Raw genomic sequence first — 26,719 nt, 5'->3', positions numbered from 1 at the left:
GTAAGCTCCACCCGTTGGCCCAAGGAAGGATGTCCAACAGCCTGGTTGAAGGTATTCTGCGTGTACGTCTTTTCTGGCGCTTCTGTAACAATCACCTTTATTTATTAACATTTGGTTTCTAATTTTAATTCTGACTCCGTGTATAATTTAATCTGACTCCAACTTTAAATGACTCTTCGAATTTACAGTATTTCTGCTTTAATAGCTGATCCTACGATTAGTTGTATTTTAATTTAGATATTTGATTTTTCTGGGGATCCCACACTTTAAATTATTCGTTCATCAAGGACCCAATGCCGCTCAGAGATACGCGCCCCGGGTTTGCGGTAAACTCACGGATGCAAACTAGCCAGTCTGATCTTAGTCAGAGGGTGTAATAAGTTAACTAATACCTTTTTGTCGGTTGCCTACTGCTCACTCATACAAAAAGTGTACTTGATTTAGCCACTTCCATACATCTTGCCAAGTCAGTGATAGACAGAAATCAAAAGGTCTTTGGATGAAGGGCCTACTGCTCCTTTCATTCACGCGCCTCCAGTTTGTAATATCATGGACACAGATTTACGGTAGCATTAGCATCCTATGATTTACTGGTCATAATTAATTCAGGAGAATCCAGATTAAATCAAAATGTAACATTTATTTTGCCAGGCAGGATTAAACATCAATTAAAAGAATTAGAAATAATACATCACACAACTTGATCAGCAGAAAATACAAAACACAATTTAAAGCATAGTAAAAAACCATTTCAAAGAGTCAGCATACCTGGCAAATATAGAGAGACACACAGCAATTGTGTGGGAAGTTCTGAATACAGATGCTTCCCTGAGTGGTTTTCCAAATCCCTTTAAATACCCCAAGTCTTGACAAAAGGACTGTAAACATTTAGCACCCAAATATTTATGCAGCTTTTGCTGGACTTTTTCTCGTGCCCCAAAGGGTCACACGGCTGGTTTTGGGGATCAAAACAAATGGTTAACAAAGATCTTTATTGGGGCGTAAAGAACACCACACCAGAAGAACAGGTTTTATTTTCTTTGTTCTTATCTGTTCTATTGATGTGGGAGTGAAACCATCTTACCAGTCGCACCAGAAGTATTTACATGGATGTCACATCAAACAACTAAGGACTGTAGATTTGTGAGGTTTGCATGGCCTGAGGGGAAGAAGAGGGCGTGAGGATTCAGGAACTCAGCATGGGGGGGAAGAGAGGAGGTTGAGCCAGGTGTTGTCCTGTGCTCTTTCTTGCAGATCCTCTCCTCAGATTAGTGAATTTTATTGTTTTATTACAGGATAGGAATCTTTCAGTCTTGGTAAAATCCATCCTTACACACCCATTCACTGCAGAGCATCCATTGGTGCGCAAGTGATGGAATGCTACATTTCTCCAAATATGTTCTGATAAAGAAATCAACTCATCTACATCTACAAAATGAACATAAATGCACATGTGAGATTTTACATTATAAACCCACTATTGTATGATGTGCTCTGGTGCATAGTTTGACTCTAAATTTACTCATAATGTTCACTGTTACTGGGTGAAAAAATGCTTACTTTAGATTTCAAAGGAATCTGAAAAAAAAACTTTGACTGTTTGATATACAAATCACATAAAACTGCATGTACATACACTATTATACAATAAAATACATGCATTTATTATAAAATAATTATAATAAACATGCCAAACGACAGTAAAATTTACATTTAATTTTTTATTACATATATGGCTGTGCTTAAACATTCGAAACTGTTAACATACATTAATGTCAAGTGAAAAACTGGAAATACATGATTTTTTTTACAGAAATTATATGATGATGTCTGTGAGATATGGTTTGAGTTACTGATGGTCACTCTTTGGTATCTCTGCTGCGGCAGATGATGCTGAAACTCTGAGGAAAGTGAAAAACACCCATGAGCCCATCCATGTCTATGGACTGTGGCTCGGGTGGCCAGGAGAATTGAATCTGCTGTAGGAGAGACGTGATGTACAAGAAGAGCTCCGTCCTCGCCAGAGTCTCCCCGAGACAGACCCTCGGACCTAATAACAAACACACAAATCATTACAGTAACTTTTCCTAATGGTTAAATCTGCTTATTAATTTCACAAACAGCTGAATCACCCAGTGAAAAGGCGATGAAAGACTCTGGTTTGAAGAAGTTCCCATTTTCATCCAAGAAATTCTCCGGGTTAAAGGCGTCTGGATGCTTCCAGTGCTCCTTATCACTGAAAATGGCCGCTAAATTTGTCATGATCATAGTTCCCTGTATGAGGAAAGTTTAGCAGAGTTGAATTAAACTTCTCAAAAATTAAACACATAACCCATACTCAGAAAATATTCAATAATTGTACCTTTAAGGGTACAACAGCTCGTCACCGGGGCAGAACCCTCAAAGGGACACCTTTGTACCTTCTTTACCCCTAAAGGGTTCAAAATAGTACAGAAAGGGCACAAAAGTCAAACTTTAGGGTTAATGAAGGTACACAGCGTGTCCCTTTGATGGTTCTGCCCCAGTGACAAGCTGTTGTACCCCTAAATGTACAATTTTTGCAAATTTTTTCCTGACAATTTCATACTGTAATCAATCATACTTGAACTGGATTATTAATTCATTTCAGATGATCAGGTTTTCAGACTTGAAACGGTATGAAAATTTAATATCACGATTATAGTGACCAAAATGATCACGGTTATTATTCTGCAGTGAATAAGTGATGTCATCTGAATTAGGAGAGAAATATGCATAGATCAAACACTGTTCACTAGCGAAAACTGTTCTAAAATTCTGTAAGCACAGAATATTTTATATAATCTATGAACAATCATAATGGTTTCCATGTACCAGAAGAACAAACTTGACAGAAGACAGAATGACTGTTTTAAATAAATTATTGACTAGCTTACAGATGTCTAATCAGAAATAATAATGGTTCCTCACTCAAATGATGCAAGAGACATGTAAAGTAACCAGGTTTTTCTCAGAACCAAGCACTGACCCTGATGAAGCTCATCTGAAAAACGCACTTCGGGATCTGATGGACCAATATCCTAACGGTGTCACTTTGAGCAAAGCACGCAGGTTCTGCCCGCTTCTCCTAGACTCTGAGGTGCTGGACGGCTATGCTTCTGTCCGCCAGCTCTTAGCATCCATGCCTGATGTGGTGACACTAAAAGGACTTTGTGTCCAGACATTCCTTCTCCCTCCTGGCACTAATCGAGGACAGGACGATTCTGGAGGATAGACATTGTTTACAGATCACATATCCCACAATACTTCGCAGTCAAACTGCACTGGTGACAAAAGCTGTTACTACAAAGGTAAACATTTTTGTCCACTAAACTGTGACCAGAGCATGAACTAGGATTACCTGAATTTTTTATACCACAACATTTTTTCAATGTGATCAGATTTCAATCAAGAAAAGAGAGCAATTGAAATTAGTGTATTCTTAAAATGTATTATAGAAATGGCTAAATATATTGTGTTTACATCTTTGAAGACCACAAAAGCACTTCATACAGCACAAATCAGGAAATAATGGTAAAATTGAGAAAGTTGCTTGAACTGTGATTAGGCAATTTAGGGATTGTTTTTCTTAGTCTTAGAATATAAAGTTTATATGATTATGAATTGCTATGCTAATGTTTAATCCTTTTAACTACATTCCAATGTTTTATTAGAAATATTCACAAGACCTTGTAACCATTTTTTTTTTTTCTATACTTTAATTTACGCATCCTTCCAAAAATATACTAGAGAGATAATCCAGGTACAAAGCAAAGGTCCAGGCAAGGGCAAACAGTATCCAAACAGGGCAAGACCATAGAGGTAATCCAAAGTGCACAGGCAAAGATCAGAACACGAGGAAACCGACAAGGCAAGACTAGGCCAAGACTATGAAACTTCAAGTAGGCTCCGTAACGTAGCTATCACAACTAACGATATGCGCATACAATACAGTTTGAAAGGGATCTGAGAGTGCGAATGTGTGATTGGTACGTGCAATCAGTGCTGTGTGCGATCAGTGCAATGGATGATGGGATATGTAGTCCGGGATGACATGCAACAGTTTGTGTAGTGCGAGAGTCAATGTAATGGAAGGGTGACCTCTGGAGGTGAGTGAATGGAAGTTCATAGACCGGATTCGTGACACATACACACATACACACACACATATATTCATACAGGTGCATCTGGAATGTATTTAAGATTAAATAAAACTGTATTATTTAATAAATTGTATTATATAATTTATATACGGATTATAATACAATTAATGCAACATACAGCATACTTAGGATGAAATCTAACTTCTTTACATGATAGAGTAGTGCTTTTTGCGTACGTGTGGTTTTAGTTGTTACTATATATTTTTACAAATTTCGTGATTTGTTCTTAAAATCAGTCTTACACACATTTCAAGCACAAATGTGTACATACGTATGCTTAGTGAATGACACCCATTACAGTGAATGAAGGCAACATAGCAATCAGGTTTCACAGAGTAAAGTGAACTTAAGACATCTTTCCACAAAAACAAAGCCTCTATACTCGAAGCAAACACAAACCGATCTTAGGAACTCCATTGGGTTCTTCAAAAAATATGGTATGTTTCCAACAAAAGGCAGCGGTCTGGGACCAGGTGGAGTTTGACCTCTGTAGGAATTAATCCTAATGAACTCAAACAAAACTACAAAAATAAAGCCCAGAGACAGAGCCAGGCCCACAGAGGCCAGGTCTAACTTCATGAGAGTCATCCACACGATGACAGATTCATTTCAAGACAAACATGAGCAGCAGATGACCGTGAGCATGATAAAGACAGAGTGAAAGAGGAGGAGACAGTAGGAGTGGGAGTTTGACGTGCTGGTTCATGTTTTTGTCTAGCTATTACTGCTAAGGCTGCAAGGTTTTAAACATTCAAGACATGAAGAACAAAAATGTACACAGTGAATGGATCTAAATGAAGTTCACTCACTGCAAAGAGGAAAACAGGCTGCAGAAGACAAGTTGGGACCTTGTTTAGTAAATAATTGACTAGCTCAAAGATCTCTACTACCATGATGTTCACCGTTGACACTAAACCTCAGCACAGCCAATGGATATTCTACACCCTAACCTTTTCTTTATTAATAAGACTATGCAAGAGGTCTGGAAAGGGATAGGTGACAGTGAAATGATAGCAAAGGTAAGGCAATCGTGGGCAAAAGTAAAATGTCATTCCCTCAATAGAAAAAATCGTGGCCATGAGAAATGGATGTTGTTCCCTCAGTATAGGATATTGAGGCCACGACTTCAAATCGCGTGGCCACAACATTTTCACGTTCCCACGAATTAATATCCCGGTCACCGTACAAATCAACAAGTTCTTGAGCTTTGCTACTCTTTTACCTTCATATATGAATGACATGAGTGTGAGAAATTAATGACAAAATTTTCATTTTTGGCTGAACTATCCATTTAAGTTTACAAATCTACACAAAAGCAAAGCTTAATTTAAAGTACAGGTTAAATCAATACAGAAAATTATTTCATATTAACCCATTTTGCCCTATTTTTATGGAATTTTCTTAGAGTGATGCAATTTTGCTTCATGGTTACGTAATGATGTCACAACATCACTTAGAAACTTTTCGCAACAAATCAACCTGCCTTCAGCTACTTTCCCTGAAAATTTGCTGGCAACACTGATATGATCTAGTACTAAATTCATTCACATTTTTTTTGCAAAGCGACATGGTGTCGTCTGGCTCTCAAGAACGACCATACACTGTTAAAAGTAAAGGTTTTTATTGGCATCTACTGTGAAAACCTCCTTTTGGAACCTTTTACTGTAAAAGTGTACTTTTAAACATAGAATGAAATAGTATAAAGTCCACATTTCAAAAATTAAAAAACATGTTTCGTTATGTTATGTTACTGAGATAGCTGCTCGGAGAAGATCCACAGTAACTTCAGTGCCCATATTAGGTATGCATCAATGCAACAAGTAACCAATGCCTTAAACATAATGCAATATTAGAGACTTGTGTGTAATGTAATCTTTATCATATGCAATACTTGAAAGAGCACAAGAGAGTGATGTTTTACCTGTAACTCATATTCTTACTTATGGAGTCTCAGCAGCTCTTTCCTCACCTCTGACACAAGATAAAATAAAATAAAAACTTGCACATCCATTATTAACCAATGGATCCTCTGCAGTGAATGGGTGCCATCAGAACGAGAGTCCATCCAAACACATGATTAAAACATAGTAATCCACACCACTCCAGTCCATCAACTAACATCTTGTGAAGTGAAAAGCTGCGTCTTTATAAGAAATAAATCCATCATTAAGATATTTTTAATGTTGCTTCCAGCTAAAATATGAGTCCTCAATTCACAATGTTGCTTTCTCTATAGTGAAAAAGTAATCTCGCCTGAATCAGGAGAGAAATATGCACACAGATCACCCTTTACAAGTGAAAACGTTCTTAAATAGTTCTTGTGTACCTTTCTCTGTTTATTAGGTAGGGCTGTATGATTAAGATAAATCAAAATTTCATATTAGGTTAAAGATTTAACAAGATTGTCCATTACCATCTGCTCAGCCGGTGGAAGATGACCGTGCAGCACACGTCACAACATGATCGTTTGAGTAACATGATCCAGTAACTCAACTAGCTGATGACTTTAAACGCGCGGACATAATAACTACTGTATAATGTGCTCTTGTGCAGAGTCTGACTGTAAATTTACACATTAATGTTAATTGATACTGGTGGAAAAAAACGAAAATATATGTACTGCAGATTTAAAAACCTTTACTCTCTAAATGAGAGCTGTTCGATTAACCATCGTTTTTCAATTGAAATAAAATACAAATCATATACAAGTACATGTGTGTATACATTTACTATACACAAACAAAAATTATAATAAAAAAGCTGTCAAACTGACTGATCCAAACAAGTAAAATTTTAACTTAATTTTCGATTGCATAAAATAAATGTTCATAACTATTTAGATGCATCAGTGTCAACTGATGCTGTAACAACTGAAAATAAATTATTTTTGTTCCTGTAATCAGAATTACCTGAAAACAGTTAATCTATAAAATAACTGATATACACAATGATTTAGATGAGCCAAGAAGCTCTTGTGTGTCTCAGCAGCTTTGTTGTTCTTCAGTAAGTATGATGAATAATGATGTCTGTATGTTGTGTTTGGAGTTACTGATGGTCACTCTTTAGTATCTCTGCTGCGGCAGATGATGATGAATTTCTGAGGATAGCGGACGATACCCATGATCCCATCCATGTCTATGGACTGTGGCTCGGGTGGCCAGGAGAATTGAATCTGCTGTAGGAGAGACGTGATGTACAAAAAGAGCTCCGTCCTCGCCAGAGTCTCCCCGAGACAGACCCTCGGACCTAATAACAAACACACAAATCATTACAGTAACTTTTCCTAATGGGTAAATCTGCTTATTAATTTCACAAACAGCTGACTCACCCAGTGAGAAGGCGATGAAAGACTCTGGTTTGAAGAAGTTCCCATTTTCATCCAAGAAATTCTCCGGGTTAAAGGCGTCTGGATGCTTCCAGTGCTCCTTATCACTGAAAATTGCCACTAAGTTTGTCGTGATCATAGTTCCCTGTATGAGGAAAGTTTAGCAGAGTTGAATTGAACTTTTCACAAATGAAACTTTTAAACCAGGGTCATATTTAACCCTCTATCTAGTTCCATGTTTCATACTGGAATCACTTCTTACATAGTAATATATTTACAAGCATGTATGAAAAGTGTAGGCTTATGAAAAGCCTCAAAGTCTCAAGTTGTTTCTGAACGAATGATTCAGACTGTCTGGATCAAACGATTCATCAAAAATATCTGACTTAAGATGAACAGTTCTTTACAATCATATTGCCAAGGGAAAGCCAGTGCTTATGTTAAATCTTACAGTGAAAAATTACTTAAGTAACTTCAGTCATTCATCCATGCTCCATTCATTACCTGGGGAATGTCGTATCCTCGTAGTTTTGTGGGGCGAATAGTTTCATGAATCACTCCAAGAGGTACAATGTTGGCATAGCGTTGAATCTCATGAACAGTGGCGTATGTGTACGGTAGTTTGTCACGGTCATTCATGCTGGGCAAACGGTCGTAACCCAGAACTCGAACAATCTCCTCGTGACATCGCTCTGTGTTGTGCGACAAAAGGGAAGTAGAAAATAGCAGCATTTGAACTTCAATATAGAATAGTGTTAAGGTGCTTGGCGGGCAAAATCCAGTCCCGATAGCACACGTACACGGAGACATCTGTTTAAAGTCTGCAAGACATATTTTTTTTAGAGTGTTTGCTCATCTGCAATACGTCTATAGGACGTTTCCTGTCAGATTTACCACACATCTTCTGTCAGACGTTTGTACTCAGCAGATGCTTTCCAGATCAAGTGATCTTTAGCAGACATCTTGCAGACGTTTGTGTGCTATCTGGGTCATTTATGAAAACACGCCATCTGGAGTTTAGCGTGAGGGCAAAAAAGTTCCAGACGCAGAACCTGCTTGTAATTTAAAGGGGTCATATGATGCGATTTAAAGTTTCCCTTTCTCTTTGGAGTGTTACAAGCTCTTGGTGCATAAAGAAGATCTGTAAAGTTGCAAAGACTAAAGTCTCAAATCCAAAGAGATATTCTTTATAAAAATTAAGAGTCAGCCACGCCTACCTAAAACAGCTCGTTCTAACACGCCCCCACATATCTACATCACTATGTGGAAATATTAGCATAATGCCACACAAATGTGCACGCAAAGAAAGAAGGCGTGGTTTCAGGAACAGCAGTAGTGTTGATGCAGCCATGTCAGGGAGACGCTGTGTTTCAGTGCGAAAGCAAAAGCACTTTATTTGGCCTTCCGGAAGTAGATGCAATTAGGAATCATTGGTTAAGGTTTATTTACAACAGAACAGCACAACCCAGATGTTCGAATCTGTGCAACACATTTTATGGAATACAGTTTTTTGAACCTAGAAGAGTACAAGGCTGGCTGTGCAAAAAGGCTATTTCTAAAATAAAAAAAAGGGTCAATTGCGACTTTGCTATGATAATCTGGTGCTTCTGAATCAGCGACTGTAAGTATGTTTTGTTATTAGTTTAAGTATTTGATATTGACTGTTCAAATGCGGAGTTTTGCGCAGCGCAGAGTAACGCGTTGTGTGTGTGTGTGTGAGGGGAACAGGGTCACATCACAGGAGAGTGAACTGTCTGTCAGAAATCATAGCACGTCAGCTGTCTTAACCGTGGCTTGTGTACTGCATCATCACTGTGTCTGTCACGCAACTCTGTTGCCCTTTCGGGCTTGAACTGATGGTAAAATTAACGACATTATTAACTGTCTTGATATTTACTTTGAAAGCTGAAGCTTGCGATCATGGTAAGGGGCTTTACATTTCCGACACGTGCTTGTGGTGTTCGGCCAATCACAATGCACTGGGTCAGCTGGCCAATCAGAGCAGACTGCGCTTGTCAACGGAGGGGGCTTTGTTGAAAACGACGCATTTGAGAGAGGCGGGGCATAGAGGACCTACAATAATGTACAGTATTTGAAAAATAAAGTGTTTTTTGAACATTAAAGCATGTCAACATATTCTGTTACACCAAATACACAAAATAATGATCTTTAAAATAGCATCATATGACCCCTTTAAGTTGGTTACGCGAATTCGCAGTGATGACCAACACAAAGCTAGTCATAGTTTGAATTCTGTGTGAGCAGTTCTTCATACATTAAAAGGGAAGCACAAAAGATTTCTCCATGCATATTTTCGCAGTGGGTTCAATTGAGTTGGTCATGCAGATGTGCCACTTTGACCATTCGAAATTTACACAAAATAATAGGCCTACACTACTAGACCCACAAATTTTACACTTACGTGACCGCACTACTTGAAAAGATCTATTTTCAAGAATTTCGTCTACTAGAACAAGACTGTAGTGTTCTTATCTTTTGCTAATGTTTAGCTTTAGCACCTTGTACATCTGGGTTTTGAATCAAGAAGATGAGACCCCATCTGATGGTGGTCGATGTGGTGTCGGTTCCAGCCAGAAACAGGTCAGCTGTTGACATAACCATGTTCTCCTCATGAAACGTGGAACCCTCGTTGGACTTTTGCTGTTTCAGATTAAACAAATCCATCAGTTTACTGATGCTACAGCTAGTTTCTACATGCATGCATATGAGAGCCCTTCTTTCATTGACAGTGATCTCACTTTCTCGATCTCCAGCAGGTAGGCATCAATGAAGTCTCGAGGGCTGTCTGGATCCAGAGTTTCCTTGTGTTCTTTTACTTCATCCCGGATGAAACCCAATAGCTCAGTGGCGTTCTGCATGACCTTCTGGTGTGGCCCAGGGAAATGCTTGATGAAGGGGGCTAAGTTGAAAATCTAAGGTAGACAAACTATTATAAGATCATGGGCCTGTCATGATTCAAATGTTTTTTGAATGACTGAAGTAAAATTACATAATAATGATAATAATTAAAAAAAACATTATTTACTTTTTTTTTATATTACAAATGCAACTAAAGATTAAACTAAATTGTGCCCTACTGCATGTATATGTATGATGGCATGTAATATGGCAATGGGAATGCAGACAGTGTGGGTCACATGATTTACCACACGGATAATTATTTTCACACAGGGTGGCTGTGGCCAGTAACAAATATATCAATAAAATAATTTTCTGCCAAAAATGAAGAATTTGATCATACCTGTCCCGCAGCTGACCCTGCGAGCATAAAGTTTTCATTCAGGATTTTTAGTAGGTATGAGAAGCGTTTGTTATCATAATCGAAGCGCTCTCCAAACACGATGGAACAGATGATGTTAGAAACCGCATTCTGTATGGCATGTTGGGGGTTCATAGACTTGCCTAAAAACATGCATCAGTACAGGAGAAAAAGATCCGTGCTTTTATATGGAGTCCAACATAAATAGAAATTTGAATTTAAATGCTGAAAATATTTGTGAAAATCAACATCATTATTGTCACAAATGTTTAGGAAACAGTTCTTGGATGCTGTTTGACCTTTGAAAGCACAGATGAGCTTGTTTACAGCCCAACACTGTGGAATGAGTTCAAATAGAGCATAAACATTTCATACCTTCTGCTTTGAGCATTTCAGCAATGAGATAGCGGCTTTCCTCTAACACACGATCTTCTACTGATTTCTTCCCCAGGCCAAAATTCCTGAGCGTGTGCAGAGCAAAGCGTCTCTGCTGCCTCCAGGAGTGACCAAACGGGGCCATTATAATACCTAAGAAAAAGATAACAAAACCTTGTAGAGTCTTGTATCTGATCAAGTACTAAATTCATAGTCTACACATTTTTGAAGGAAAGTGACATGGTGTCATTTGGCTCTCAAAAGCGAACATACACTCTTAAAAGTAAAGGTGTTTTACTTGCATCTATGATTCCATGAACAACATTTAACAAATATTGAAACTATTGAAGCAAAAATTGTTCTAGAATGAAATATAATGTAGTCGACATTTCAAAACGTGTTAGCCTACTGACCAAGTCCGTTAGTTATCCATTCTATAAGAGGCATAGATGGTCTTCCAGAAAAAGCTTCCTGAACCAATGCTTCCTTAGTGACCTGGATTGTATTTAGGACTATTGTTGGCTTTCTTCCGATATACATAGTTGAGATCTCTCCATATTGTGACACCTGCACAAAGGAGATAACAAAGCAAAGTAACAAAGCAATTAATGTATAAATTGTTGTGAACACAAAGGTGATACTACCTTCTGAACATGTGTGTTGTAAATTAAACATCTAATTTCAAAATATGTAAGAGTTAAGCCCCTACCAAGCAAATCAGCAAAGACTCACAGATCTTATGAACTCCATTGGCTTCTTTATAAGCTGTGGTAACACTCCCAAAAAAGGCAGAGGTTTGGGACCAGGTGGAATTTGACCTCTGCATGAATTAATCCTGAAGATCTCAAACAGAACCATAAAGATCAAACCCAGAAACAGAGCCAGGCATACAGAGGTCAGGTCTACCTTCATCAGAATCGTCCACATGATGACAGTTTCAGACAAACACAAGAGCAGCGAACGATCTGTGAGTTTTATAAACGCAAAAGCGGAAGAGGGTGGAGACACTGGAAGAGTTGGACTTGCAGTTAACCCTTTCAGTTGTGTTGTTGATACTGTTATGATGAATGCATACACCCTAATAGCCTATGCCAAGCATAAAAAACAGGAACTACTATATAATCTATGAACAATCAAAACAGAAGGTTTAAGCATCGCAGCTACTTACAAAAGAAGGAACACACACCCTCTTCCCATTTCCATTCCCTTTCCCTGTTGAAAAAACCAGCATATGCTGGTTAGATATGTTTTGATGCTGGGATGCTGGTTTAAGCTGGTCATTTGCTGGTTTATGCTGGTCCTTTGCTGGTTTATGCTGGTCCTTTGCTGGTTTAAACTGGTCCTTTGCTGGTTTATGCTGGTCCTTTGCTGGTTTATGCTGGTCCTTTGCCAACACATGACCAGCATAAACCAGCAAAAGAATCAGCTTAAACCAGCAAAGGACCTGCATAAACCAGCAGCCCAGCGTCAAAACATACCTAACCAGCATATGCTGGTTTTTTCAACAGGGTTCCCTGAGGATATTCCTCAAAGTCTACAATGGTTCCCTACTGGTTTACTGTAGAAGAAGAAACGTGACACAAGACTGAATGACTGTGGTAAATAAATGATTGTGATGAATAAATGACTACCTTACATATGTCTTATCAGAAAGGACAATTGTTCCTCAATCACATGATGCAAGAGGCCTGTAAGGGGGGGAACCATACAACTACGACAAAGGTGAAGCACATGAATTCAGTCACGACGAAAATGAACTTATTTAGGCTACACATTTGGTGGATTTTATATTTGACGGTACTTTGGTATTTCTTGAAGTACATGTACATACTAGGTATATGAATATAATAAACTTGCAACCGATAACTTCCATATTTTGCAATGTGTAATTCCCATTTTATTTGTGACTAGGTGAAACTCCCATCCTATGCAAAATTGTCGAAAAAGTGAGCTTGTTTAATCTCGTGAGAGAACTGTCGGCGTAAACCGCTTCTTTCTTACATCGCAGGTAAATGAACACAGGAAAACAACATAATGCTTAGTGTCGTTTTAGATTCATAACGGCTTATGTTAAGTAAGTTTCCGTGTCGATAAACTAATAGGCGATGTCTGTAAATGAAGAAGGACATATTATTAGGCTTCTTCCTTGAAAACGAAGGCAAAAACGAAAGCGAATAAGGTTTGGCTCACCAATCGTTCTTTGTGATAGGTTCTTTTTAATGAATCAATCGAAACGCAAAACAGACTGAATCGTACAGGTTACTAGATCATCACAACAGCAAGACCTTACAAATGCAGTTTTTTGTGTCTTTTTTTATTGCTGAAGTGTGTTGAAATTTCTTCTTCTGCATTCTACTGTACGGACGTAAATGTACTTTCCCTTCAGCCTGAGGCTTATTCATTTAACTTTTGGTGTGAAAAGGCTTTTATATTTGCCAAAAATATAACTTTTTTATTTTAAAAACAAAGCAAGCAAGCCCTGTCCAAATTTAAAAAGTAATGCAAAAGTAAAGTAATGCATTACTTTTCATAAAAAGTAACTAAGTAACGTAATTAGTTACTTTTTTTATGGAGTAACCCAATATTGTAATGCATTACTTTTAAAAGTAACTTTCCCCAACACTGGTAAAGATTACCATATATCGAATAAAACTTGGTATACATTGTGCTTTTTGTATGTGGTGATGGCAACAAACTCGTAAATCCGCTGATTAAAAAATGTAAATGTTACATGATGCATTGCTGAACCAAACGATTCTCTGAAGTTCGAATGAGTCGATAAAAAACAAAAAAGATTCGGACCCAAATGAGTCGTGTGTAGATTAGTTTCAATAGCGTTTAAATGCCTGAAGCTGTGAACAACTTCATTCAAAGTAGAATAATAGATTGCGTTTATATTTGACCGATTTTATCATTACGGATGCATTACAAAAATATTTTTAAAACTTTACATTAACAGAATTCGCTGTCATAATTAAGAAGATTGACCACTTCAGGCTCGTTAAAGATGACACAGAATGGCACCGGAGGATCAGCGAGGCTGTACAGTGCAGTGCTCGCTAGAGGAGCACCACCATCAACCGATATTCATGAGTAAATGTCAGACTTTCATAGTTTTAGCCATAGAGAATTACAATACAGTTTTCTCGACATTTTACAGTGATACGGGCAAACAGTTCACGGATCAAACCCTCTGGCAGTAACAAAATACCGTCGTATTACCACGTTTGTGTGGGACCATGTATGGTATACCATATATTTGACAAACATGGTGTATTTTAAGTTCTTTAGAGTACAGCTTAAGCTGGTTGGCAGGTTTTTTCAGCCTAGTCATAGCTGGTTTAGCAGGCTGGCTTTAGATGGGTTGCAACTCTTAGCTGGTGAGGCTGGAAGACCAGCTGACCAAACAGCTAAAGCCAGCTAAAGACCAGCTTGACCTGTTTAATCAAGCTACGTCCAGATTAAATCAGCTATGACCAGGCAACCTGCTTTTTTTAGTAGGGGAACCATGTAAATATTTTTTTAGTAGGGGAACCATGTAAATTTCATACATGGCAATTACTAAGTACCATCCAAAGTAGATGATATGGTCACCACATTACTTTTATTTTATTTTTTGTTATCTTGAAGCATATAGACCAGATCCAGTAAAATTGCCAGAGTTATTATACAAGTTACAGCTTACTGTAGTCCTGCATTATGTGCTACGTTTGTAGTAACAATATTTTTTCATGTTATATTATCTATCCATTCATCCATCCATTCTCAGAACCAAGCACTGTCCTAAAGAAAGCTGAAGAACGCACTTCGGGATCTGATGGTCCAATATCCTAATGGTGTCACTTTGAGCAAAGCACGCAAGTTCTGCCCGCTTCTCCTAGACTCTGAGGTGCTGGACGGCTATGCTTCTGTCCGCCAGCTCTTAGCATCCATGCCTGATGTGGTGACACTAAAAGGACTTTGTGTCCAGACATTCCTTCTCCCTCCGATTCTGGAGGATAGACATTGTTTACAGATCACATATCCCACAATGCTTCACAGTCAAACCGGACTGCTGACCAAAGCGGTTACTGCAAATGTAAACATTTTTGTCCACTAAACTGTGAGCATTAACTAAGATAACCTGTATTTTTTTAATATATATATTCAATGTGACCAGATTTCAATCAAGAAATAAGAGCACTTGAAATTAGTGTATTCTTAAAATACGTTATAGAAATGTTTAAATAGATTGTTTTACATTTTTGAAGACCACAAATGCACTTAATTATTTTTTACTGTAAGTGGTCACACACAAATCAGGAAATTATTGTAAAATTTAGGAAGTTGTATCAACTGCGATTAGGCAACTCAGGGATTGTTTTTCTTAGTCTTACATGGTATTTATATGATTATGAACTGGTATAATAACATTTACACATTTTAACTGCATTCTACTTGAAATGTTTTAAAAGAAATGTTCACAAGAACTTGTAATCTTTACATTTTTTATAAGACTTAATACTACACTTTTAATTAATGCATTCTCCCAAAAATATACTGAAGCTTTGATTTTAAAGCGTTGTGTGTTTTTTCAACTCAAATTGATCGTTGCAGGCATATACATGAAATGCATACAATTATGTACATAATGCATTAACTCAACCAGTTTTACAATTTCAAATATGTACACGAACAGGGTGTGTTGCGGCTCCACGTGAGTATGAACCATACCAGCAAGATATACATCTAGTTTAGACCTGTACAGGCCTGTCTGTAATAATACCTATTACATCATAAGTGAAAAAAATCTTTACACCGTTGCAGTGGTATTACAGCACTGAAGTAATTTATTGTGATGTCAGAGACTATATTTTACAATGAGTACAGCATGTGTCACTTTTTCAAAACCATAACTATTAAACTAAAACTTAATTTCTTTGGGCAAAAAAAAGAAAAAAAAGATTAACAGTTGTTTTAAAACTGTTTATTGGTGTAAATGTTGGAAAGTGTACTACTGATGGTCACTCTGTGGATCCTCGGCTGTGGCAGATGATGTCGTATGGCTCAGGAGAGCGGACCACACTGACAATCCCATTCATGTCTGGCCACTTCGCACCAGGTGGCCAGGAGAAACGAATCCGCTGTAAGAGAGAAGTGACGAAGAGGAAGAGCTCCGTCTTAGCTAGGGTCTCACCGAGACACACCCTCGGACCTGATAAATGGAGATAACACACAATCATATAAATGCAGTGTTTGGTTTTTGTCTACTCAAGTCATAGTCAAAGGTGACTCACCCAAGGAGAAAGGGAGGAAAGACTCTGGTTTGAAGAAATGTCCATTATCATTAAAAAAATTCTCTGGGTTAAAAGTGTCTGGATACTTCCAGTGCTCCTTATCACTTAAAATTGCTGTTAAGTTAGTAAATACCGTGGTGCCCTAAAAAGACAAAATGTGTTAGAAAAACAATTTCAATCAAGAAACACAACACAGCTATGCTCCATTCATTACCTTGGGAATGTCGAATCCTCTTAGTTTTGTGAGCTGAGTCGTTTCATGAAAAACGCCAAAGGGTACAATGTTGGCATAGCGTTGAATCTCATGAACAGTGGCGTATGTGTACGGTAGTGTGTCACGGTCATCCATGCTGGGCAAGCGGTCGTAACCCAGCACTCGAACAATCTCCTCATGACATTGCTCTGTAAGGAAAAGAAAGCTGATGAGTAGCCTAAATATTTTTCCAATGCTAAGTAAGCCACTGAAAGGTTGACTTCCTGAAATGTTGAAAACCCTGCTTGCATTCACAGAACAGTAGTTGCAGGAAATGAAGAGGGAATATTATAGTACAGAATTCTTCAAAGCATTAAAAGACCAACAGGAGAGCCATGAACTGGCAACTGTTAATATGCATTTGGGCATTTTCAAGACATGTCATTCCAGGTTTGACGTCAAGACCAAATGTTATTGGTTGTGACACTCAAAATCAGTAGTTACATGGATATGTGGAAATATTGTACACATGAGATTTGAGAGCGGTGGAGAAGGGGATTTTCAGTGAATAAAAGAAAAAATTTGGTCTGTTCTTACACAAGGATTTGATAGAAGACAACTCTCTCAGAACATGTTAGATATACATGATCAGTTTATGCATTCAATCAAATTAGCATGTTTCTTAGTACCATGCTATACGGTTTAATATATAGAATGCTGAAATTCTTAAGCCTACATAATACCTTGTACATCTGGGTTTTGAGTCAAGAAGATGAGGCCCCATCTGATGGTGGTCGATGTGGTGTCGGTTCCAGCCAGGAAAAGGTCAGATACTGACATTACCATGTTATCCTCATGAAATGTGGAGTCCTCGTTGGACTTTTGCTGCTCCAAGAAAAAAAAAGCATTTCAGTTTAACTAAGCATATCTAGTTCCTTAGCAGCTTACTGTGAATTCACTCCTGGAATATTGTTGGTCCTGCAACAAAATTTGTCAACCACTCAGGGTTATGACCCTACCACTCTGGGAATAAAGCTCCCACTAACTACCATCAAAGAGAGGATAATATTGGTTATGATGATCTCACTTTCTCGATCTCTAGCAGGTAGGCATCAATAAAGTCCCTTGGACTGTCTGGATCCAGAGTTTTTCTGTGTGTTTTGACTGCTTTCCTGATGAAAGCTTTCAACTCTTCTGCGTTCTGGTAAATTTTCTGGTGTGGCCCTGGAAAATGTTTGATGACAGGAAGCAAGTCAAACACCTGGAAAAGAAAATGGCTACATATAACTATGCTGCATCAACTGCAGGAGTCTCCAGTTCTGCTCCTGCAATTCCACCTTCCTGCAGAGTTTAGCTTCAACCAGCTCCAAAACACCTGCCTAATTTCTTATAATAATGAAGACATTGATTAGCTTTTTCCAGTAAGGAAGGTGGACCTCCAGGAGCAGGACTGGATATCCCAGTTCAGTAGAATTATAACTTAATGTGCTGACAACCTACGGGAAAGCAGACGATGAACAAGACTGACCTCCTGAATCCAGCTGGATACTAGGATAGTCGTAAGCTAAACACATATTTAGTATTTAAATCATACCTGTCCAGTAAGTGACCCTGACTGAATAATGTTCTCCTTCACGATTTCCAAAAGGTATGCGAAGTGCTTGTTATCATAGTCGAAACGATCCCCAAACACAACGGAACAGATAATGTTGGATACGGCATTCTGTATGGCATGTTGGGGGTCGAACGGCTTGCCTTCAACAAAGAAAGCCATATGTTAGTTTCTGGCAAGCACAGTTTTAATACTTTAAAGAGATTTTTGCCAAGTAAATGAATTTAAATTCACATTACAGCTAGTTTAAAAAAAAACAAAACAGATTTGGTTTAATTGCATTTGAAGCTAACCTAAATACTGTGCAACAATAATACATACAGAGGTGGGTAGTAACAAAGTACATTTATTACTTTAATTAGGACTGTCACGATTAAAGTAAAATGTGAAATTAATTAAAAGTGTCGACTGTGACATTTAATTTACAGCAGATTTGCTTACATTGCATCAAATTTAATTTTGCGCACGGTTTGCAGCCTTACCAATCACACACATTTCTGTTGAGCTTATGAATGCGCTATCCAATCAGAGCCGTTTTGATTCGTCACCACGGAGAATGCGGAGTTGTTCAAGTATGCGCATATTCATAAACAAAATTAAGAAAAGATGTAAGTAAGGGTTGATTTTGCAGTGTAGAAAGGTTAAGAGATAACAGGAGTTTTTGTGAAAGTGCATAACTTGTATTAGACTCAAGTTATGGATCACTTCAGTATTCTTTGCTCACTTTCTTTAAATAATCTTTGAATAACCATTTTATTTTTCATGCTACTGAAATAACCAGTGTAAAGTATTGGTTGTCTAATGTGTAAAAAGCAAACAAATACATAAACGGTTCTTAGCTTGTTTTGTCTATAGCTAGAATGACATTCCCCCCAAAAAACACTTTCACGAGTTCACCTTGCAGATAATAAAGTGAGAAGAATAGTATGCGTATTTGGCGTGCTGTCCGAGGAGAGGGCTCCGAGCTCGGATATTTGTGTTTTAACATTTAATTGCAGGTTTGTGTCATGTTCTGATTTGTATTATTTTGAGGAATACTGAATCTGTGTGTTTTTTTTGTGAGTGAGATGAATTAATGCATATTCATATTTATTTTAGAACTACAGTAACATCTTCTGATTTCTTTTCTTAACTTGCATTACTTATTTGAAAAAGTAACTCAGATATTCTCTTGTAAATTAAAAAGTAATGTGTTACTTTACTAGTTACCTGAAAAAAGTAATCCGATTACGTAACTCACGTTACTTGTAATGCATTACCCCCAACACTGGTAGGGAGGTCTGTGAATTGGCTATTTGAAGTGAGGGTGAACGATATACGAGTTTGTGGAAAAATTGGATTCCACTTAGCCTTTAATGGAGATGATTTGGAGGTTTTTGTTGATGTTGAGGTAAGAGATGAAGGAAGTGATGGCGAGTGAGAAAATCTGGGAACGGCAGGTTGCATGCGGAGTGAAATGCTTTAAAGCATTTCCATGCTGTTAGATAAGATTGAAGGGTCCTGGGGGAGACGGCTTATAGGACAGAATTGAGGGAGGCTTCGAGGAGAGTTTTCGGGATGGTTTACGGGAATATCAACTGTGAATAAGAGGTACTGGGGTTGGGAGTGGATCCGACGCTGGTGCCAACAGTCTGAACTTCTGGAAGGCAAAACGAGAGAGAGCGTCAGCTATTTGGTTTTTGAACCTGGGAATGTGCTTTGTAGTTATAATGAATTGGTCTCAAGCTGAGATCCAAATCAGGCGTCTTAAAGGCATTAGCGCGGGTGAATGGGAACAGCCTTTATTAATACAGTGCACTGTGGCCTCGTTGTCGCAGTGAATTATGATGCTGGTGGCAGACCACTCTTTACTCCACAGAAGGGCTGCGATGACTAAAGGATATAGCTTGAATAGAGCGGAGGACGTTAGCGGCTGTGGTAACTGCGGGATGATGCGCATCGCAAAATTTAAATGGCAGAGAATGGATAGCAGCTCGCATTTGGAACAGCTTGGTTTGGCTAAGAGGGTGAAAGCAACCAGAATCGTCCTGTCAATTTTTTCTTTGGGCAGAAAAGCCTGGAAATTTTGTGAATCGAAGTTGATACCTAAAAATTCGATGGAGGTGCTTGGGCCTGCGGTTTTGTCTTGGGCGAGAGGAATCCCAAGCCCTGCAAAAACCTTTTGGGTTGTCGAAAGATGTGCGGCTAGGATGGAGTCAGGGGGTCAGATGATTAAGAAATAGTCTAAGAGATGGATCAGGTAAGGTATTGCACAATTGTTGGAGAGGATCCAGCAGATTGCCTCTGACAACACGTCGAAAATTTTAGGGCTGCTTCTGCAGCCGAAAGTGAGGCGGACAGAAAAGTAAAATTTTGTATGTCAGCGGATGCCGAATAGACGCCAAAAATCTGGGTGAATGGGCATCACTTTAATGAGGTAATGTCGACTTTGGCCAGCCAAGCGCCGCAATCCACATCTTTGATCAGGGTAATGGATTGGTCAATGTCATGGTAGTGGAGAGAAAATTCTTCGAGTGGAAAGAAGCGGTTAACGCTCGGGAACGGGGAATTATGCGGGGATGAGAGATCGATTATGAGGCGTTTTTTTACCTGAGAATTTCCTGGTAGCTACACTAATGGGGCTAACACGGAAAACATTAAAGGGAGGAAAGGAAAAGGGGCCGATCATGAAGTTTGCATTGGTTTCTTTTTTAATTAGAAGATCGACTGTTTCGGGTTCGGCGAGAGCGGTCTGGAGATTAAGGCAGATAAGGCTTTGGGAGGGGTGATTTTCGACACCGAGGTGAAAGCCGTGTGAGAGACCAGACAGTACAAAATCAGTAAAATGAGAGTCAGGGTGGTGAAGCAATTCGGAAGATAAACGAGAAACATTTACAGGAGTCGATAAGTATTGTTTAGAACTTTTATTTGCAGCCTTTTGCATGGGGCATATCAAGCGGGCGTGGGTGCCACCACAAAAAATGCACGTGCATAAACCGGCAGCATTGCCTTGTGCATCTGCCGGCATTAAAGGCCTGACTGTTGGAGGAGGGGCGGCGGTAGGTGGAAGGGGGGGGGGGGGTAAAGGGTTGGTTGGGGTGTTTGGGTGGCACGGGACGTCGCTGGTGGAAGTGGGCTGAGATGGTTCAGGGCAAGGAGGGATAGACGGGTTGATGAAAGGGCATACTATGGGCAATGGATCTGCAGACCGCACATGAGATGTTACGGCACCCTAAAAATACTCTATTGTGGAGTTCAGTGTCCAAAACCCCCCACTAAGAACATTGGTTGCATTGGGCCACTCGGATGGCACATTTAGCAGAAAATAATCTGTGGTAAGTGTAAAAGAGGGAGTCTCCATATGATAGCATGAGATAGTCACCAAGCTTGCGTCTCCTGTGTTGGAAAACTGCGCAAATGACTTCTGCATAATGGGTGAAAGCAATTGTGAATTCGTCAAATGATAAGATACGTGATGGATTGTGTGCTGTGTTTTTTAGGGTGACAGAATTCGCCGCAGTCAATTTGGTGATCTGCAGACGAAGGTGAAATTGGTGACAAAAGGGAAAAAAGGGATGGGCAGGGGTGGGGTCACTCGGATGGCACATTTAGCAGAAAATAATCTGTGGTAAGTGTAAAAGAGGGAGTCTCCATATGATAGCATGAGATAGTCACCAAGCTTGCGTCTCCTGTGTTGGAAAACTGCGCAAATGACTTCTGCATAATGGGTGAAAGCAATTGTGAATTCGTCAAATGATAAGATACGTGATGGATTGTGTGCTGTGTTTTTTAGGGTGACAGAATTCGCCGCAGTCAATTTGGTGATCTGCAGACGAAGGTGAAATTGGTGACAAAAGGGAAAAAAGGTCTACGTCCGCACCTGACAAAATCTGTGTCCTGATGCTGCATGCTATGGGGGGTGGTTCCAAGGCAAGGGATGGGCAAGGAAAGGGCTGTGGATTGGTCTGCGCCACTACCGGAGGCGTGCTCACGCTGTCGTGGCGGCTTGTGGAGGTGAAGGCCGGCACGTCGCTGAGAGGAGCTGAAGCACGGTTGATCGGGGAGGGGGTCGGGGGCTGGCGGCTGCGGCATCCGGGGCGCTGCCCAGGCTTGCCGAAGGTCTTCTGCTGCGGCCTGATGGCCAAAGGCCCGTCCTCGAGGGAGTGGTGGTTTGCTCAGGCCATGAGTATGGGACACTGCGGACCTGGCTTGCTTTATCCACGGCTTTGGACGGAGGAGTGGAGTTTGAAGGCGGTGCCCCTGGCTGGAGAGAAGCATAGAGGGCGTGGAGTTCCGCCTTGTTCGACCGTCGTGGGACGTTGATGCCGGCACTGATGAGCGCCTGACGTAGTAGGCCTGTCACGGTCCATTTCTCCACGGTGGGGACGGAGGGGAGGGCTGAAGCATAGAAGGACACGGGGGAAGGTGGCTGATGCCTGGAAGGCGAAGGTGATGGCGTGGTTTGGTGTCTGGAGGTATGAACGGCGGCGGTGGCGCAGGAAGGCCGGTGGCCCTGTGATGCAGCCACGGGCTCGGTTGTGGTGTCCTGCAGAGCACTGATGCGCTGGACGGCGACTGGAGATGCCGGAGGACCCAGGGTGTCGAAGGAGTTGTCGTCCAGGAATAATTTTATCTCTGACATATTTGCGGCGATTGGATGTGCCAATGCTGAAAGACTAGAGAGAATGAAGGTAAGGCTGCTTTGATTATTTATAGTGGTTCTCTCTCGTGGTGTTTGGATAGATGATGTAATTACTGATAGTGAATTGGCCAGGTTGATTATCTGCGTGTGCTCCTCCCGAAATTTGTTAATAAAACATCACTTATGGAGACTAATCGACATTAATGATCATTATTACAATATCAAGAGTAATAATCAACAATGTTTTTTTTGTGATATTGCAGCTTCACCCCCTAATAAGTTCCGTTTTTTTTATTTATAGGCTATTTAAATAATGCAGTTGTTGTGTAAATAGGTGTACATAATCTGATTAAACAGTCTGTGTAAATAAACAAATGCCATGTCAGGTGCAGCTTCTATTACACATTTGCAGTGTAAAGATGGCTTCTGCTGATGTTGAAAAAGATTAGATTGGCAACAGTCTATAGCAGGGGTGGCGAACGTCGGTCCTGGAGAGCCGCAGCCCTGCAGAGTTTTGCTTCAACCCTAATCAAACACACCTGAACAAGCTAATCAAGGTCTGAAGGGTTACTAGAAAGCTACAGGCAGGTGAGTTTTAATTAGGGTTGGAGCTGTACTCCAGGACCGGAGTTCGCCACTGCTGGTCTATAGTATTGTGACTGATCAGGTTAAATTTGACATAACACAGATACATTTAATGAAGCAGTTATAAAAAAAAAAAAAAAAAAAAAAAAAAAAAAAATTGTCCTCGAGTTACAAAAAATATATATATATAATAGTTTGTGGATACTCTACCCACCTCAGAATTCATAAATGTACTTGAAATGTTTTGGCCAAGCCTTCATGTCTGCATACTTGCATGAAGTAGCATGTTTGAAGTTTGTTTCTAGCTCTGACTCAACAGGACGAGGTGGCACATGATTGAGAGTCTACAGCACCTCTGAACAATGAAAACGGAGACTAAAATTCTTAACCTTCCAATTTGAGCATTTCAGGAACCAGGTAACTGCTTTCCTCTGTCACACGTTCCTCCACAGACGTTTTCCCCAGGCCAAAGTTCCTGAGCGTGTGCAGAGCAAACCGTCTCTGCTGCCTCCAGGAGTGACCAAATGTGGCCATTATAATACCTTACAGAGAGAGAACAGACGTTCAGAGTTAACAGGATATACACAGACAGCTGAACAAAGAAAGACAACTTAAATGGATGCATAGCCCTAAATATCTTGATTAACCAGGTCTAACAAGTTGACCTTGGCCCCATTGGCTGGCAGAATCTTAGCTTTAGACTTGCAGTATAGCTACTGCTTGAGGCTCAAATCTAGACCAAGACCACATTTACGTGGTATTCAGAGGTGTAAAGAGTACCTAAATACCATACTTGAGTAAAAGTACAGATACCTTACAGTGAAAATTACTCCAGTGCATGTTACAAGTCACCAATTCCAAAAAAATGTAGTAAAAGTCTTTGAGTATCTTTTAACAGTATTTAAGTATTTTACTTATACTAAATATAGGCTCAAAGATGCACTAGTCAAAGAGACATGCCAGTCAAAAACTGTAACGCTGTGGAGAAGCTGGGGGAAAATATACAAATACATATACACACACACACACACACACAGGGGGCTAACAAGCTTAACAAGATAACAAGACACACCTGGGGAGACTAATCAAGGGGAACAAATGAACAAACGGACTACAAACACCACGGGAGACAGGAAGTGACATAAAAGTCCAGTGCAAGGCACAGAGAGCATGAAACAAAACAAGAAAGAGTTGATTTGTGAGGAGAGCAATCACCAGTGTTGCCAATTTAGCTATTTTGTAGCTAGATTTAGCAACTTTCCCACCCCTTTTGAGACTTTTTTTTTTTTAAGTTTAGGGAAAAATAAAACAACTTCTTGGACAAACCTTATCTAAGTTCTCATCTTGCCCACTGATATATATTCATCTTTATATAGATCAGTGAATTTGCCATTATGATGTCATCTAGTGACATTTAGCTACCAGTTTTAGCTACTTTCAATTGAAAGCAGTTGGCAACACTGGCAATCACGTTTATTTTCTAAAACCAAAATAAAACACCTCAAAATTCCCCCCCAAAAAAACATCTTTCAAAAAGGTCTCTTCAGTATAATGGATAAATACCATAATGTTAAGTAAAATTAAAAAGCTGAAGCCTTCTTGCACTGGATGTGCTAGTTTCTGCCTCATTACCAGCTGCAGTCATGTCCTCATCTCATATATAAAACACCTGTGATTCACAAATACTTAGGAACTCGCATTAACAAAGTAGCCTTGCTGACAAGTTTGGGTGAGTAAGGGCAAAACGCACAAGATGCAGTACTTTCAGTGACCTGTAATAGGCAGTATCACGTCTTTTGTAGCAGAAATAAACTGCTGCAGTAAAAGCTAGGTCCATGCAAAATGTAATGGATAACTGCAACACTCATTTCAAATGTAGTGGAGTAAAGAGTACAGATACTCATTCAAAAATGTAGTAAAGTAGAGAGTAAAAGTTGCTAATATCTTTGATACTCAGTACAATTACAAAGTATCCGAAAAAATACTCAAGTACAGTAACTAATTACATTTACTCCAATACTTTACACCTCTGGTGTTATTGAAAGGTTTAGAAGTAAGACATCAAGATCAAAACTCCAACATCACTGGCTGGTTGCTCAAGTGATCAAGACCATCTTCAACCAGATAATAAAAATCCATGCAAGATGCTGCTTTTAGTTCCAGCACAGTGGCGTAGCGGACGGGCACGCAGGGAACGTACTGCAGGGTGGCCCCACGATAAGACGATGGGGTGCGATGAAAGACGATCGTCATGTATCGACCATAGCCAGAGATATTATCAAAAGCATTAAATATTGCATTAAATACTTTTATTATTAAAGGGGTCATATGATGTTGCTAAAAAAAAAACATTATTTTGTGTATTTGGTGTAATGAAATGCGTTTATGTGGTTTAAGGTTAAAAAAACACATTTTCCACATACTGTATATTATTGTTTCTCCTCTATGCCCCACCTTTCTGAAACGCGGGGCATAGAGGAGGATTACAAAGCTCATCGGTCTGAAAAGAGGTGTGTGCGAGGTGTGCTCTGATTGGCCAGCTATCCAGTGCATTGTGATTGGCCGAATACCTCAAGCGTGTGACGGAAAGGTTATGCCCCTTACCATATTGTGATGCCGTGTCCCGGAGCCACGAGACAAAAAAACCCCATGAAAACCCATTATAAACTAGGCATTTGTTGCATCCAGTGGGGACATAATTATGGATTATAATGACTTATACTGTCTTTTTACGCGTTGCATCACGCCGCATAAACATAAAACCATGTCTGCATTTGTGATCGGAGAAATGACAAACCACAAGTGCTACTCTACATTGCTCAAAACTCGCGTTTGAATCATCAGTGGCAAATTCTTTAAATATGAAAACGCACTTACAGTCTGTGAGTCAGAACAGCTGGCATTGTAGTCTACTCTCCCAGGATCAGGAAACAGTCGTCCATGAAATGCGCTGCACACATCTGAATATTTGGGTTGAACTGTTCTGGAACAGTGTTGTAAATACAACTTACACTGATTTCTAGTCGTGTCCTTTTTTGGAAGTCCAAAGTATTTTAGCTTTCGCAACAAAACACACAGCGTCTTCACAATATGGTGGCGGCGGCAGCAACAATAAAGTTACGCCTTCTTTCTTTGCGTGAACATTTGAGTAGGGTTATGCACCTTCCATAGCAATCTTCCCACATCGTGATGTAGACATGTGAGGGCGTGTTTGAACGAGGTGTTTTAGGAGGCCGTGGACGAGTCTTAACTTTTATAAAGAATATCTCTT

At 39.6% G+C, this 26,719-nt stretch overlaps 2 protein-coding genes across 8 annotated transcripts in view; both read right to left on the bottom strand.

The window, feature by feature from the left end:
- Positions 1-1,739: 1,739 nt before the first annotated feature.
- Positions 1,740-12,809, bottom strand: LOC107562262 (cytochrome P450 2B4-like). Of its 3 annotated transcripts, XM_016246876.1 has the most exons (10): positions 12,793-12,809; positions 11,894-12,126; positions 11,575-11,728; positions 11,162-11,314; positions 10,769-10,929; positions 10,266-10,439; positions 10,026-10,167; positions 8,011-8,198; positions 7,510-7,651; positions 7,025-7,427 (listed from the first exon to the last, which is right to left on the bottom strand). In XM_016246876.1, the coding sequence occupies exons 2-10, from the start codon at positions 12,086-12,088 to the stop codon at positions 7,237-7,239; spliced, it is 1,500 nt and encodes a 499-aa protein (XP_016102362.1). In that variant the 5' UTR covers positions 12,089-12,126; positions 12,793-12,809; the 3' UTR covers positions 7,025-7,236. The 3 variants fall into 3 exon arrangements, with proteins under 3 accessions (XP_016102364.1, XP_016102362.1, XP_016102361.1); XM_016246878.1 differs by lacking the exons at positions 7,025-7,427; positions 7,510-7,651; positions 12,793-12,809 and adding exons at positions 1,740-2,050; positions 2,133-2,274 and having other exon boundaries at positions 11,894-12,131; XM_016246875.1 differs by lacking the exon at positions 12,793-12,809 and having other exon boundaries at positions 11,894-12,131.
- A 3,158-nt stretch (positions 12,810-15,967) lies between these two features.
- The window catches only part of LOC107562261 (cytochrome P450 2J6-like), a 17,279-nt gene continuing 6,527 nt past the window's right edge, over positions 15,968-26,719 (bottom strand). For 4 of the 5 annotated variants that reach the window (XM_016246871.1, XM_016246873.1, XM_016246870.1 and 1 more), the window contains exons 3-9: positions 23,838-23,990; positions 18,225-18,385; positions 17,718-17,891; positions 17,374-17,515; positions 16,652-16,839; positions 16,438-16,579; positions 15,968-16,355 (exon numbers count right to left, since the gene is read on the bottom strand). In XM_016246871.1, coding sequence (XP_016102357.1) covers positions 16,165-16,355; positions 16,438-16,579; positions 16,652-16,839; positions 17,374-17,515; positions 17,718-17,891; positions 18,225-18,385; positions 23,838-23,990 — 1,151 coding nt within the window. In that variant the 3' untranslated portion in view covers positions 15,968-16,164. Of the gene's footprint in view, positions 16,356-16,437; positions 16,580-16,651; positions 16,840-17,373; positions 17,516-17,717; positions 17,892-18,224; positions 18,386-23,837; positions 23,991-24,261; positions 24,295-26,719 lie in introns of those variants that run through there. The other variant, XM_016246874.1, reaches the window with a different exon arrangement.

The sequence above is a fragment of the Sinocyclocheilus grahami genome, unplaced genomic scaffold, assembly GCF_001515645.1.
Source record: "Sinocyclocheilus grahami isolate Dianchi unplaced genomic scaffold, SAMN03320097.WGS_v1.1 scaffold815.1, whole genome shotgun sequence".
NCBI lineage: Eukaryota > Metazoa > Chordata > Actinopteri > Cypriniformes > Cyprinidae > Sinocyclocheilus > Sinocyclocheilus grahami.
Note: the sequence above shows the minus strand (reverse complement) of the source record. Positions and strands in the feature narration are given on the sequence as shown.

Bases quoted from the DNA above. Each gene is read 5' to 3' on its own strand.
- LOC107562262 (XM_016246876.1), bottom strand. From the start codon at position 12,088: ATGTGGACGATTCTGATGAAGGTAGACCTGACCTCTGTATGCCTGGCT. The intron at 11,729-11,893 runs GTGAGTCTTTGC...TCCTTTGTGCAG, and splicing joins CAATGGAGTTCATAAGATCT to GTGTCACAATATGGAGAGAT. The intron at 10,440-10,768 runs GTATGATCAAAT...TGTCTACCTTAG, and splicing joins CAGGGTCAGCTGCGGGACAG to ATTTTCAACTTAGCCCCCTT.